The sequence below is a fragment of the Monopterus albus genome, unplaced genomic scaffold (assembly GCF_001952655.1).
Source record: "Monopterus albus unplaced genomic scaffold, M_albus_1.0 scaffold115.1, whole genome shotgun sequence".
Classification (NCBI taxonomy): Eukaryota; Metazoa; Chordata; class Actinopteri; order Synbranchiformes; family Synbranchidae; genus Monopterus; species Monopterus albus.
In genome coordinates, this window is record NW_018127995.1 from 1,291,370 (window position 1) to 1,305,695 (window position 14,326).

The following is a 14,326-nucleotide window of genomic DNA, read 5'->3' on the forward strand; positions in this document are numbered from 1 at the left end:
TTCCAGGATGGATTGTGTTCATGTGGTTTATGTGTGTATATGTCTATGCTACTAAACATGTCCTGAGCTAGAACTGAATAATCAAAAGCACTGTTTAAGCAAAGAAACAAGTTCTTGGACAACACACAGTTTGAAGTTCTCCATCAGGGAACTGTCACTTTTTTTCTTTTTAAATTTTGAGATTAAATGTTTTTTGTTTTTCACTTCCCTGTCTCTGTTTCCCTTTTTCTCTCTTTTTTTCATGGAATGTGTAAGCCTAAATACTCAAGTTTAACCTTTTTCATGGTACCAGGTTCACGGGTGTGAGAGTAACTGCAAAGTACCATGGGATCAAGCTGGAGTACCAGGAGCATCGCCACACAGTTTTAGAGCTGTTGGGGCAGATGAGGACCAAGCTGCGGGTCTGGAAGAGACCTTACATCTCCCCGGAGGCTGTCAGGGTGTTGCTGCAAGAGTGGCATGTTAGTGGTCCTTGGTTCACACTTGGCATCTTCAAAACAGCTTAAAGAGCCCATGGCATGCTCGTTTTGCTCATTTCTAGCCATTTAATTTTTAATCTTGGCTACCTCTAGATTAACTTTGCACCCATTGTAATCCCAAATAGTCCATAATTATTTCAGAATGCTAAAACCCAAGAGCCTCGTCCTAAAAACAAGAGGATAGTTCAGGAATGCTCACAACTCCTGCTGCCGGTCAGGAAGCTATGACAATGCATAAACAAAACACACTGACAAATAAGCTACGTTTTTGACAATGACAATACCTCAAATCCTACCTGACATGTTTGAGTTAGAATATGAAAGTGGACAGAAATGACAGAAACGAGGCATTAGCAGACATGCAATGTGTGCCTTTTTTTGTTTTTGTTTTTTTTTTACTTACCGTTGAGTCCCACCGAGTCGTGGAAACATCACTCCCTGTCAAGTAGCTCCAAGGTCAGCAAATCCAACCGGTGGTCGCTGCGTCTTCTCCCACACGACCGCATACAGTCCCAAAGTAGTGAAATTAATTCCAACAAGTAGTGTAGCCCCGACAATAACATCATGGGTTGTTAATCCGCTTTCAGTCATGTTTAGGATGATAATTCACTGCTGTAACATTGTAGATAAGTCAGAAAACACAGAAAGGCATGCCATGAGCTCCTTAATAATTAGGAAAAGGTTGAATGAAATTGCATGTTGGTTCTGTGCACACTTTATAAGTTAGATTTTGGGTGATATTACTTTGTTGATACAAAATCATGGTAACATGTTAAGGCTAAATATGCTAAATTAAATGTTGGAAGTAACCTACCAGCATTAATGTTAACATGTAACATAGCTTTTTGTTTATCATAACGACTCCCCATTAGCATCTACCATAGCAGTTGCTGATGCTCCTGGGGTTTGGACAGGTTCATGCATGACTATCTACAGTACACAAGGGTAATGCTAATGGTGGTGCTAAATATAATACCTTTAACATTAACATTAGCATGTAGTGTGCTAACCATATGACAATGGACCTTTCAGGTGTCCTAAACTGGCCACTATAAATAGGGCAAAAACTTCAGATTTGGTAACTTGGTACAGCTCTCTGGACGCACTTCTAAACAAACTACATGTTTTGCCTCACTAGTGGTAAAGGTCTAAAGATATCAAAGTTCATCTCTCAGTTTTGCACCTTTCTATTCAAAAATATCAAAGTTTTTTGTTTTTGCACAGGAGCTGGTCACCATACGGGCACTTCCTTCTTTGCTGGAAGCAGCTCTTCATAAGCTGAAGCAAATTTCTGAGAAATACTCAAGTAAATCTGCCCTTGGTAAGTGTTCTGTGACTGTATATAACATTTCTTCATCTGTATCTAACTGAGTACAGACATTACTATGTAGAAGTTTGACCTGGAATTTGAATGAACAGATCTATGAGGCATTCACACCTGTCTTATTGCTTGGAGTTTGATTGAAACCTTCCCTGCTGATTCATGGATTCTTGTTTAGACTAACTGTGTATTTGACTGCTGGTTGTCTTTGCTGCTCAGCTGCAGATTACCACCGTGTCAGTCAGCAGGTGAAGCAGCTGGAGGAGGACACTGCTGCTGTTTTGGAGGAGGTGACCAAAGCCAAAAGCACTATGGGACAAGTCCTGTCTGCCTGGGACTCGTACAGCGACTGCCTCAGCTCCCTGCAGGCTTGGCTGGAGCAGGGCTCTGCAACACTCAGCCATGGCCACAGACTAGAGGTATTTTTAAATACAGTTTAGCTCGTTACAGCAGCAGGCAGCATGATGGCACCATTAGCAGATCTGAGACACCTACAGCAAACCTACCTTCAGCAAACATATCCCTGATATATTTTAGGCCCTTTCCGGCCTACCTCCAAGAGACGCCTGCAAACAGTGGATGAACTTACTTCTATTCCTTTCTCCTTTAAATCAACTTTTAAGACATCACTTGTTTTTCTAGGGTCTTGCGCACTTTCCCGTATCAAGTAAGCATCATCTCTTGGTGTGGTTTTCCTCTTTTGACCACATTTACCTTTGCGCTTTGGAGAAACGGAGCCTGTTTATATGAACTATAATGCAATCACAGACGATATAGTATAGGGTATATTTTACATCATCTACCGATTGCATCAGAAAATGATTAAATAACATCTCCTTGGGAAAAGGGAACAAAAAAAATGTAAATGTATAACTTTTTCCTGTATAAATTCATGACTATCCATGAAAAGATGAGAAATTGCAGTTTGTTTCAATTAATTTGCACAAGGGTGTAAGTATGGCCTTAAATTGAATTCTGTATTCAGTACAAATGTAGTAAAGAGATGTGTCTCTTTCAGAACGATGTTGATTGCTGTATTCATGTTTTTCTTAAGGTGACATCAGAGTCTATGGCTGAATGGGGCGCCCGACAGTTCCACCTAAACGAAGTGGGGAACTTGCTGATTGAATCAACAGAACCTCAGACCAGCAGGAGCCTGGCAGAGGAGCTGCGCAAACTTAACATGCAGTGGACCGAGTTTGTCAAGAGAAACACGTTTGTAAGTTACAGAACAAGGAAAACCTGATCAGTGAGAAAAAGTAATCCCAGTCCTGTGTCATCTGGGATGTTTGTTTTGCTGCCACATCACTGCATTGAACTGCTGCAACAGTGAAGATTTGGCATTTTTGCCTAATTAATGACTGAAGCATGCACTTGATTTTCAAAGTATTTAACTTTTTACAGGGCTGTCTTGTTTTCAGGTTGGCCTAGTTTCTTTGGGGTTTATTTCCTGTGAAGTGAGTGGTGGCCACAGAGATGTTGGTATCTTATTGTCTCAGCCATTTGGAACAGAAGCTACAATTATCTCATTATAAATAACCCCACACTGGATTATTAAGGAGTGGCTGCAAAGTTTGAAGCTTGTTCTCCAACTCTGCAGTGAATATTCTTTGAAAACAGTGCATTTTCAGGTGGCTTCACCGATATCTCAAGTTACATATTGGTTGCATAATGTAAAAAGACTCCGTCAGATTGTTGTATCATGTTCAATGCACAAGAAACAAGTCTCATTAAAATGCTTGAGTTAATTATTAACCTCTGTTATTTACAATCTTGTGCCTTTTTAGGACACTGTGGCTGAGCCCAGTGCTGATGTTCAGGCCAGACTCCAGGACCCCCAGGCTCTGATCAGACAAGCCACTCTCATTCTCAAAGAGCCTCTGGATGTCATGGCAGCTCCTTTGCGCACCTACAGAAAAAGACTACAGGTGTGACTAATGGGGTCATTAAGTAATTGTTCATTTCACACACTGTGATAATTATTTTACTTTGAATGACTAAATGTATTTCTTCTGTTCAGTTCATAATGAAGAAGATAAAAGATGTGGATTTGGATGCTCTGGCTCTCTCCCCAGAATGCCCAGCAGATCACTTACAGAAAATGAAGCTCGCTATGCCTGAAGTATGAATAGTATTTTTTCTTTTCTTACAACTGTGATCAGAATCATACAAGTCTTTGTTGTGCTTTTTTCACAGTTTGTCAGTAATGCCGCGTTTCCACTGTTGGAACCTAAAGAGCGGTACACCCCGTACTTCCTTTATCCATCACTGAGCGTAGCCTCCAGGGCTGATGCCAACCGTCCTGCTTTGTTTTTCCACTGTATTTTCTCTCTGTCGGTCTCTGTTTAGAGGAGGGAGGGGCTGCTCCCCTCTCACACACTGAGTTAGCTGTGTGTTTACACACAGTGCTTGTAATGCTAATGCTTGAGGTGTGAAAACAGACATTTAACTAATCACTGGCCACTGCTCTGCACACACGCACCCCCTCACATTCCTGGTGCTTGACTTTAGTACTAGCTCCTGAGGCGTTCTGAAATTTAGCTCCCAGAATGCACCTCCAAAACAGGCGCACTGTAGTGGAAACAAATGCAGAACCCATAACGAGCGTTACTCTGCGCCACACGGTTTGGTGGGTTCCTTAATGGAAGAACCCCTTAACTGACCGCTTGCAGCTACAATTTTGAATGCACACTATGTTCTGTAAGCTTCTCGGTTCATTATCATCCTTTTCCCTAATGTCACCAGGTGATGCAGACCCTATCTGAGGCAGAGCAGGTGTGTGTTGAGCTGCAGCACAGTGTGTCTGGTCTGGACAGTCGCCTGGCTGAACTCCTGCACTGGGAGGCGGATACCAGGGAGCTCTACCAGCTGCTGAGGACCGCAGAGCGACAACAGCCACAGCAGGGCCAAGACCCACGAGCCAGGGTAAGATGATCCACACAGTAGAAAGGTTGTTCTGCTTTATGTCCTTTCACATAGAAACCCTTACTGTATGTGCATTTGAGGAAACACCTACACTTGTTCAGTACAATTTATTCCCACAGGTCCTGATTTCTCGTGGTCTACAGCTGGAGGGCCAGGTGGTGACAGAGGAGCAGGACCTGCAGGTGCTGGTGATGACCAGGCAGAAAAGCTCTCCACTCCAGTACCTCCACGCCTCCTCCATGCACGACAGAGTGCGAGCGGTTGTTGCACAATCACAGGTCAGTTGCCTTTTAGACATTGAGAAACACAGCAGGTATTAATGTCATATAATCACTGTCAGTATTTCTAATGGATGATACTTCAATTCCAGGAGGCTGTAGGTATGCTGAGCAGCCTGGGAGCCAGAAGAGAAAGAAGCAGAAGCCCCCCAGAAGGACCTCCCCCATCTAAAGTTTTCATCCAGGCTAAAGAGAAGCATGTGAAACCATCAGACACTAGGCAGCCAGCGCAGCAGCGTGAGACAAAGTTAGTTGCTCTTCAGCATCATGAAATCTTTGTGCCAAAGCCAGGGATGCAGGAATACAGAGCAAAAAAGATTGCTTCCCCCCCAATGCCTTATACCTACGCACAAGCCGTGATGCAGACCAGGCCAAAGTCACAGCCAGAAGGCCACGTTCAAGCCAGGCTGGAGACTGCTGCACAAAAACAACAACATACCAAGAAAGTACCCCCAGCCACAGCAGGAGCAACTTAACAAGCAGATGGAGAAAGAACCACAAAAGCAAGAACTCAAGCAGCATCCACAAGAAACAGTGCAACGTCAGGAGCTGATGCCAACACAACCACAACAGCAGCAAGAGAAGCAGGCACAAGAACAGGTGGAGCAGCTGCAGCAGGAAGATATGCATCAGTTTCAACTTCGGCACCATGTGGTCACTGACATACAGGTTGAAACACAAGCCAAACAGGCACCAGAACCCCAAGAAGAGACTTCACCTCAACACCAAGATGTGAATAAACCACCTTTCAGCTCCCAGGAGCTTCACAGCAAAAAAGCTCGGGCTGCGAAGAATCGGCCCTGGCTTCAGAAACCAGCCTCAGAAGAGCATAAAACTCCTGCTTCAGAACAAGATTCCACTCAGGTCCCAACTCAGGCTACACAGACACAGCCAAAGTCAGACAGAGAAATAGCTTCAGCCAAGGCTGTACATCAGCCTCAGCCTGAGCGACACACCAAGGCTACTAGCCAGCCGCATCTACAGCGAAAAGAGCAACAAAAGCAAACACAGCAACCTCAAAATTTAGATCAGCACCAAGAGCAGCTTCAACAGCAGCAGCAACAAATACTGCAACAGGGAAAGCAGTACAAGCTGCAGCAACAGCAACTGGAACAACAAAAGCAACCACAGCCAACGCAGCCTATCATAAGCCAGGCACAACCAGATTCAGACACCAAGGCTAAATCCCAAACTGTAAGTATGGTTCAGCCTCACCCACAAACAACACCCCTGAATCAGTCCCAACCCCACTCTGTGGTTCAGTCTAGATCTAAAACAGTGTCCCAAGCGCAATCCACAAGTGAGTCCAGCCTTACCACAGACAGCCAGCAGCCACTGAAGACCAAGTCACAAACCAGAGCAAGCCAAGGTCAGCCACAGGCTCGAGATGTCCCACAGCCTCATGGCCCTGTTAAGGCACAGTCACTGAAGCAGCCACGTGCACAAATACAGCTCCAGCATCAGGGTCAGGCTCCATCCCAGGCAGGCGTCCCAGCTGAACCTCAGCCAGCTGTGCAGCCACAGGGTCAGCTCCAGGGTCTAGCCCATGATCCAGCTGTAGCTCAAGTGCAGACATGGGCTCAAGTCAAGTCAAGTTCTTCCCCTATGCAGACTCCATTGCAGGGTCAAATTCAGCCACCTGTGCCATCTCACATTCAAATTCACGGTCATCCACAGTCATGGTCCCCAGCCATGACCCCCTCCCCTAAACCACCTGCACAGGCCCAGCATCAAACCCATGGACATTCGATACCCAAGGCTCAAACCCACGCTGAAGTTGTCACGGATCATCAAACCCATGCTCAGTCAATGGCCCGTTTTCAAACCCATCCTCAGCCAAAGTTCCAGTCCCAAATTCATCCTCAGTCAAAGACCCAGGCTCAAACCCATCCTCAGTCCATGGCCCATCCCCAAATCCATGCCCAGTCAGTGGTCCAAACCCAAGATAAGCCCAAAGCCCCGCCAAAGGAGCCACAACCTCCACATCAAACCCAAGCTCAGTATGTTGTCCAGCCTCAGGGTGTTTCTCAGGCTGTGAGTCAGTATCCTACACATGCCCCGTCACAGGTCCAGCACCCAGCCCATATTTCCCAGAGCCAGCTGCAGGCCTGGACTCAAGTCAGAGCCTCATCCCCAATGTCTATCCAGCATCCACAGGCTATAGCACAACCTCAGCTTTACCCACAGGGTTACTCCCAGGCTCAGTCTCCACCCCAGCAGTGGACACCCAAACAAGAGCCACAAAACCAAGCCCTTCCCCAGCAGAGACATCCCACTCCCCAACCATATCCTCCACAGATAGGCCAAGCTCCAAAGTTGTATCCAACAGTTCAGGTTCTTCCACAGTGGACACAAGCTAGGCCTCAGCTAGGACCTCAGATAGGGCCCCCTGGGTATTCTCACATGGGACCGTCATATACTCAGCCTCAAATGCAGCCACAGACACAACCCCAAATGAAACCCCAGAGTCCCATGCAACAACAGCCACAGATGGGAGCTTATAACATGGCTCATATTCAGACACAACAAGGCCAACAAACTTGGGTTCAGGGGCCACCACAACTCGTGCCCCAGCCTTATCCCCAGCCTCAGCCACAGCACATTCCACAGGTTCAGCAACAGCCCCAAACTCAGCATTACCCTCGGCCTCAAATGCAAACTCAGACACCTTTCCAGTCACATCCGCCACACCAAGCCCATCCTCAGCTTCAAACTCCCAGCCAGACTCAGCAGTCCCCATCACAACCCAAACATCAGGCCCAGCTCCAGCAGCAACAAAAGATTCAGTCACTAGCTGAGCCCAAACCTCTTGCCCAATTAGTACCACAACCAGAGGTTCACCCACCAACACAAGCTAAGGTTCTGTTAGCAACCCACCCCAAGGCTGAATCACTGCTGGAAACCAGACCTGAGCCCCAGTTGCTACCACAACCTATGGCTCAGTCTCTGACCAAACCCAAGACTGAATCTCCTCAAGTCAAGCCACAGGCCCAAACAGCACCACAACCTGAGGCGTATTCCCAGACTCAAGCCAAAATTCAGTCACCAAGCCAACCCATGGCCCAGTCAGTGTCATATCCCAAACCTCAGACCCAACCCCTTCCAAAGTCAAAGCCTCAAACCCAGTCTCCTTCACAAGCCAAATCTCAACAGCCCCAAACCGTTCTTCTCTCTCAGGTCAATGTGCTGCCTCAGTCCCAAGCTGAGTCACCAGACTTTTGCATCAAACCTCTGGCCCTGGATCAGGCACCTCCCCAGGCCTACACAGAGGCTTATGCCAAGGCCCAGGCTTTGGCCAGAAATGGCTTTGAAGAGGCCAAGCACTGTCTGCAGGAACACATCCTGGAAGCCATCAGCGTCTTCAGAGACAAACGCGTTTCACCTGAGCAAAAATCAGTCAAAGAGGTAAAGCTAATTATTCTGTTCTTTATGTCTTTATTTATCAGTGGCACAAATGAGTATGTTTAAATCTGCAAATTTTTCACTCAGTTATGAGTCTAGTTTGACACAGTTTAAACAGCATTACATTTGCTTTAACATTCAGTGGTTGGCTGGAAATAAAAGACTGTGGCACACATGAGGACAAGGCTTATTTCATAGTTTTGGCATGTGGTTGGTTTGTTTAGAATGGATAAAAACTGGGTGCTGTAATAACGTTTAAAGGGGAAATATGCCAGACCAAAATATGCCTCTTTAATTTTGAACTGAAGTTTGCAACTGAAATCAGCTGGTTTGCAAGTGGTTGGTCTGCATTTGTATTTATGCCTTTCCCTTCAGAGGACTCTGAGGACTTTGGACCCAGAGTTGCTGGAGGAGTTCATGAGAGCAGCCAAGGGCATGGAGGCCTTTTGTACCCCCTCACAGCTCAAAGACTTGGAGTTCTTCACTCAGTCTGTCAGCGCACAGTGGGAGGTGAGACACAAACCCACTTACATGTGGAGCTTTGTAATAATGTGTAGGATTTTGTTTGCTGTTCATAGACAAGGACTCAAATTAGTTTTCATGAGGCTTTATCATGGAATGTGTCAGATAATTGTTTGTACATGTTTTAAAACCATAAATGTACTAAAACTGTTGCAACATTTGCCTTGGTCAGCTTTTTTAAGATATGAAAGTCAGGAAATTGCTCACTGGCATGCATATGAAGCATTGATATAAAAACAACTTTAACTGACTGCTGTGTTTGAACATGCCCTTCTGGTTTCTGTGAATTCATCTTTCCTCTCCTAGGCTGTGAGAGCTGAGATCTCAGGCTTTTTGCAACAGTTACAGTTTGAGGTAACAAGGAAAGACTTTAACACAGCTGCACTGCAGTGTGAGATGCACTTAAGCTCCCCATTAGAAAAACAAGCCCAGGTAGCTAAATATATAGCACTAAGCTCTTGGGCTTCAGTGGACGGGTGTGCAGACAGTTTATCTGCTTTGATTATCTAAACCTTTTTCCTTCTTCTTCTTCTCTGAATGCCTCAAAGGAGACTGTCAATGGGACTTGGTAACTGCAAGACTTTGTTCTGATTGCTCTGTAAAAGAGTGCTGTTTTGGTTGTTTACAGAACCACACAACAGTATTTGGCATTTTGATTATGGGGCAGAAAAGGGAAACACAAACACAAAGTAACAAAAACCAATTCATGTGAAATTCTTAACAGTTGTACAGCATGAACAATGCAGTATAGATAAGACTGCATTTTTAGTGAAAGATTAAAACAGCATTCTTTTGTGTTTCTGTGCAGTACATCTGTTGGCTGATGCCATCTGGGGGTTGGCTTGTGTTGCAGTATGTCTCTCAAGATGTCATAAGAAAAAATGAATAAATGCAATGTGATAATAGTAGATGTTAATAAGCATTTTAAGCAAGGTACAAATTATGTTCATGCATACTTGTATTAATCTATAAAACAAAACAAAAACACCAAAAAAAACTGAAAGTAAAACTAAACAGGGTTCTGGGTTTAACTAGAATTAAGCTGGTATTAATCCTCTGGCTGTGGTTCTTGTACCAGAATACTCACTCTGTCGGTGTTCCCCAGGCTTGCTTCTCAGAGGGGGGCAGCTTTGCTCAGGCAGGGCAGCACCTCGAGGCCTTGAAAGAGCTATGTGCCACCCTGAGCCCCGAGGACGCTCACCGCCTGGCCCAGACTCAGCTGAGGGAATGTGAGAAGAGGCTGGCTGCCATCCAGCACCAGTTCAGCAGAGACCAAGATGCACCACTCCCAGATTCTAGGTGGGATATTAGGGAGAGGGAAATAAACAGCAGCCGGTGGCACTCAGACCTTGACCAGTCATTTAATGTGTCACTGATTCCTGGAACAGCGCTGGGAAGAAGTTGAATTACAGTATCTCATCATCCTATTGGCAGATATTTCAAATGTAAATAATAATAAAACAGAAATGGTGGTCCTTGTTTCTTTTCCACAGGATTCCTGTTGCCTTCAGTGAGGATGTGACCACACAACAGGAGCCCACAAAACCAAATGACAAACCTCAGGTCTCAGCTGAGGTATGACTCTGTCTTGTTGAAATCATGTACTATGCAGAATTAATGTAATTAAAGCTCCCTTAAAATCATTTTCCTGTTGCAGCAAACCTGTTTCATGTATAACTGGTCACAATGCAGCTGAAGTCTGAAATAACAGATCATGTTCTATTGCTCTTTTTCAGGTGCCAAAAGAGACAGTGAAGCCGGTCAGTGGGGAGAAGAGAGAGGTTGAAAAACAGTCATCTGCAGAGGAAGAAACCACTAAAAAGGAGGCTTTAGACAGGTAGACTTAGCAGAGTGTAGGCCACGATAAGCTAACACAGCATACAGGTGTATTAAAAATCCATTTGGATATCCAGGGTTTAACTTGTTAATTCTGTCTGTTTTAATTTATAACATCTCCAGATATGAGAATTGTAAGAGGACTCTGAAAGCCCAGCTGGCTAAGAATGAACAGAGCATCATGGATATCCCCTCTGACTCTGTATCGCTTAAAGGCCTCCATACACGGCTGCAGGAAATACAGGTGCAACACAAGTTTGTGTGTCATAAACAGAGGGAGACTCAAGTATAAACCTAGTATTGTTTCACTGTCTACAGCTGACATTTTGTTCTTGTACTGTATTTACAGTTTTTGAGGCAGGAGACAGAGACTCTGTGGTCTGAATATGCAAACCAGTACTCCCAGTGTTCTCATTTGAGTAAGATCACTGGTCTGGAGCAAGAGAAGGCAGAGCTGCAGGAGCAGTGGCGCAGCCAACAGTCCAACCTTCAGAGGAGGGGCAGCTCTCTAGGCACCGCCCTCAGACAGATCGACTCCACCGAGAACCACATGGTGGACTTCACCGACCGTCTGGGCCGTTACCTCAGACAGCCCAAGGACATCACTGGCTTCACTCTGACCAACACCAACATCCTGAAGGATATTAAGGTGTCCTGTCTGACCTGAGTGTTCTGTTTTGTGTTTAGTTTGGTCAATCTGTTGCTGTAAGGGCCAGTTTTACTAGAAGTGTATACAGATACATGTCTGCCCCATATTTACAAAATGAAACCCATACAGGTCACCAACTGGGATGACTGGAATGCAAACATACATATGCATTTGTCAGTGATTTATAGGCTCCACGAAATTGCTCATCGAGAGCTGCTTTTAAACAAGACCACGTGTTTTCGTGTTCTGTTCACCAGAAACCTCTTTTACATCATTGTACAGTAGTACTGCTTCATAAATGTACAGAGACATAAGGTAGAAGGGCTGATTGACAGCAGAGGATAAACACAGGCTGCAGAAACAACGTGCACAAAAAGTGAGAAAAGATTTGCTGTGTTCGCTCTGAATGTACCTAAACATTGTGCCTGTAGCTTTGGCATAAAAATAAGCACAGTGACCCTTTGACGTCTTGTCTTCTTTGGGACAGGAACTGGACGACAACATCCAGAGCGAGCTGGACCAGTTGTCCCGACTTGGCTCTGAATGCAGCGATCTGGACCCCAGAGACTGCTTCCCTCTGTCCCGTGAGGTCGAGACCCACAGGAGCAGCCTGGATCAGCTCCCACAGCAGGTTCCGAAGAGCGAGCGCCCTTGACAGATTCCTTATGTCGCTGCGCGCTGTGGATGAAGACATCTCTGGAGTTCAAGGCGCCCCCCGCAGTGACACTGTGGTACCGCAGGACCACTCTAAGCTAGCTCTGATCAGGCAGAGCATTGATAGTCTGAAAGAAAAGGCTCCTGAGCTGGATCTGCTCCTGCAGGGTGCAAGGCTGACACTTACCCGGGATGGTGTTCCTGCCTCCTGCCTGGACATGGTGAGTGCCCTGCTGAGGAGGCTTGGGGAGGCTGACCGTGGGCTGGCTGGCCAGCAGCAGGCCCAGCAGCAGGCCGTCAAGAAAGACACCCAAAGCAAATCCCTGGGCCTTAGGAAGAGGACGCTGCTGACGGAGCTGAGGAAGCTGCAGGATATAATTGAGATGCAAGGCCTGAAGGAGCCCACCATGCCTGCTGTGCAACACAGGTGTGTGATATCTTTGTATATATCTATCTGAAAACTCCATCTAAACTGTGTATATTTACACATATATTTTATATTTATAAGTACTTCATTTTTATTTTATGTTCCTAAGGCTCAGTCCTTTCTTTTTTTGCACATTCTTTTTCTTTTCCTGTTCTCTGTCTTATCTGGTTTACTCGTTGCCTTACAGAAGAACATTGTACCTGCACACTAAGAGCCACTGTACCAGAGTCAAATTCATTGTGTGGTCAAGATACTTGGCCAGTGAAGCTGACTCTGATTCTGATACCTGTCTTTGTTCCAGGCAACTTTTTTTTGAGTCTGCTATATGTTTGTAATGTGTTCCTAATCATTTTATATTGATTTATTTTAGTTTTTGCTTAATAAAATCCCTGTTGGTTTTTTTTTCCTTTGCTGTTTGTATTTTTAATAACATTCTTTTCATTCAAGTGTATATGTGTGTGACCATCGCAGCACAAGCCAGAGTTTGTATACTGCATGTAGATACAACCTATTCATTAGAATAAATATCTAAGAAGATTCTAAAGACATTTATCTACAGAATAAAAAGCTTAATATTTGTATGTAATGTCTTAATTGTAATCTTCTTCTTCTTCTTTCCCAGGCTTCGTGCCTTGTCAGATTTGGAGGGTCAGTTGAAGGCCCAGCACACAGAGCTCCAGAACATTCGTGACCTTCAAGAGAAACAGGACGGAGGCGAAGACCTCCTGGAAGAGTTGGAGACTCAGTGGAAAGAGATTCAGAAAGGGTTTTCTGACAGGTACAGTAAGTTAAGCAGCAGACGCATGTGCAAGTATCCAGAACAAATATAGTGGTTAGAAATAACTGACTCCTGCCATTCTGCTAAATTGTGTCACCTAAAACCGAGCTACCTTACCGTACTGCAACTGTAAACAGATTGCCATCTAACAAAATATGACCTCAACCAACTAGCTTCTAATGGACATAGATGTCTTTCATAAAAAGTGCTGTTAGTGGAATATTTATGAGCTATTCTTAATTTTGTTAAGATAGAGGAATGCTGACAGCTGGTTATGCCTACTGCCGGCCAAAAGCAGTGTATACTGTGAGACATCACTTCCAATGCCTTCTGTTGTTTTCCTCCTTTTGCAGGACAGAGCAGTGCACTGTTCTGTTGGAGCTTCTGAAGAAGTTTCAGAGCTGTCGGGGTCACTTGAGCAACACCATACAGCGAGCAGAGCAGGCCATCAGAGATCGGGCTTCCTACATGGGCAAGGACAACCTGCAGAGAAGTATAGCCAATGTGAGGTCGCCAAACATCTCTGTCTAAATGTTTGTCTGAATCCAACCGTGACTTTTTCTGCTTTGACTCGGCCTGTTCATTTGCAGAAAGCAAGTCGTGCTGTGGTTTGGACAGGCTCACGCAATAATAACTTATTGATGAAGTGAATTTTACACAGTTTTATGTTGTGTTACATGCATATACTGTACATAGTAAGTGTAATGAACGAGTAGAGGGCTGAACATTGGTCTCATGTGTGTTCAGGTGTACTTCATGTAAACATGTGCACATTTATCCAGGTGTATGATATTAAGGAGGAGCTAGGCGGCCTTAGGGAGCGCATGGACGAGATGAGGGCTGTTTGCAGACAGTTGCAGTCCGAACTGAAGAAGTTCCCAGAGTGCAGTGAGAGTCCCTATGAAGCAGAGGCTGACACACTGATGGACAACTGGCTGGATGTAAGCATCCTTGCATTATGCATTTCCCCAGAAATGAGACAAGAACAGTAGTTATAATATGTATAAACAAAATTCAAATTTGCTTGACTCCACCCACTGGGATCAAAACATGAC

The 14,326-nt window shown here is 45.0% G+C and overlaps 3 protein-coding genes across 3 annotated transcripts in view; all 3 read left to right on the forward strand.

Annotated features, from left to right (window-relative positions):
* LOC109966616 (nesprin-2-like) overlaps positions 1–5,479 on the forward strand; it is a 22,357-nt gene extending 16,878 nt beyond the window's left edge. The window contains exons 14-22 of the mRNA XM_020611571.1: positions 293–461; positions 1,704–1,800; positions 2,020–2,219; positions 2,855–3,019; positions 3,588–3,728; positions 3,821–3,922; positions 4,546–4,725; positions 4,845–5,003; positions 5,096–5,479. Coding sequence (XP_020467227.1) covers positions 293–461; positions 1,704–1,800; positions 2,020–2,219; positions 2,855–3,019; positions 3,588–3,728; positions 3,821–3,922; positions 4,546–4,725; positions 4,845–5,003; positions 5,096–5,479 — 1,597 coding nt within the window. The remainder of the gene's footprint in view (positions 1–292; positions 462–1,703; positions 1,801–2,019; positions 2,220–2,854; positions 3,020–3,587; positions 3,729–3,820; positions 3,923–4,545; positions 4,726–4,844; positions 5,004–5,095) is intronic.
* A 19-nt stretch (positions 5,480–5,498) lies between these two features.
* Positions 5,499–12,058, forward strand: LOC109966617 (basic-leucine zipper transcription factor A-like; the record flags this gene model as incomplete). The annotated part of the gene is made up of 9 exons (XM_020611572.1): positions 5,499–6,197; positions 8,181–8,408; positions 8,781–8,915; positions 10,033–10,226; positions 10,421–10,502; positions 10,664–10,764; positions 10,887–11,007; positions 11,113–11,412; positions 11,900–12,058. Coding segments are annotated over exons 1-9 (1,962 nt in total), but the record flags the coding sequence as incomplete, so codon positions are not given.
* Position 12,059: 1 nt separating this feature from the next.
* LOC109966618 (uncharacterized) overlaps positions 12,060–14,326 on the forward strand; it is a 44,254-nt gene continuing 41,987 nt past the window's right edge. Inside the window, exons 1-4 of the mRNA XM_020611573.1 lie at positions 12,060–12,493; positions 13,116–13,271; positions 13,625–13,775; positions 14,054–14,212. Of these exons, the coding sequence (XP_020467229.1) occupies positions 12,078–12,493; positions 13,116–13,271; positions 13,625–13,775; positions 14,054–14,212 (882 nt within the window). The 5' untranslated portion in view covers positions 12,060–12,077. The remainder of the gene's footprint in view (positions 12,494–13,115; positions 13,272–13,624; positions 13,776–14,053; positions 14,213–14,326) is intronic.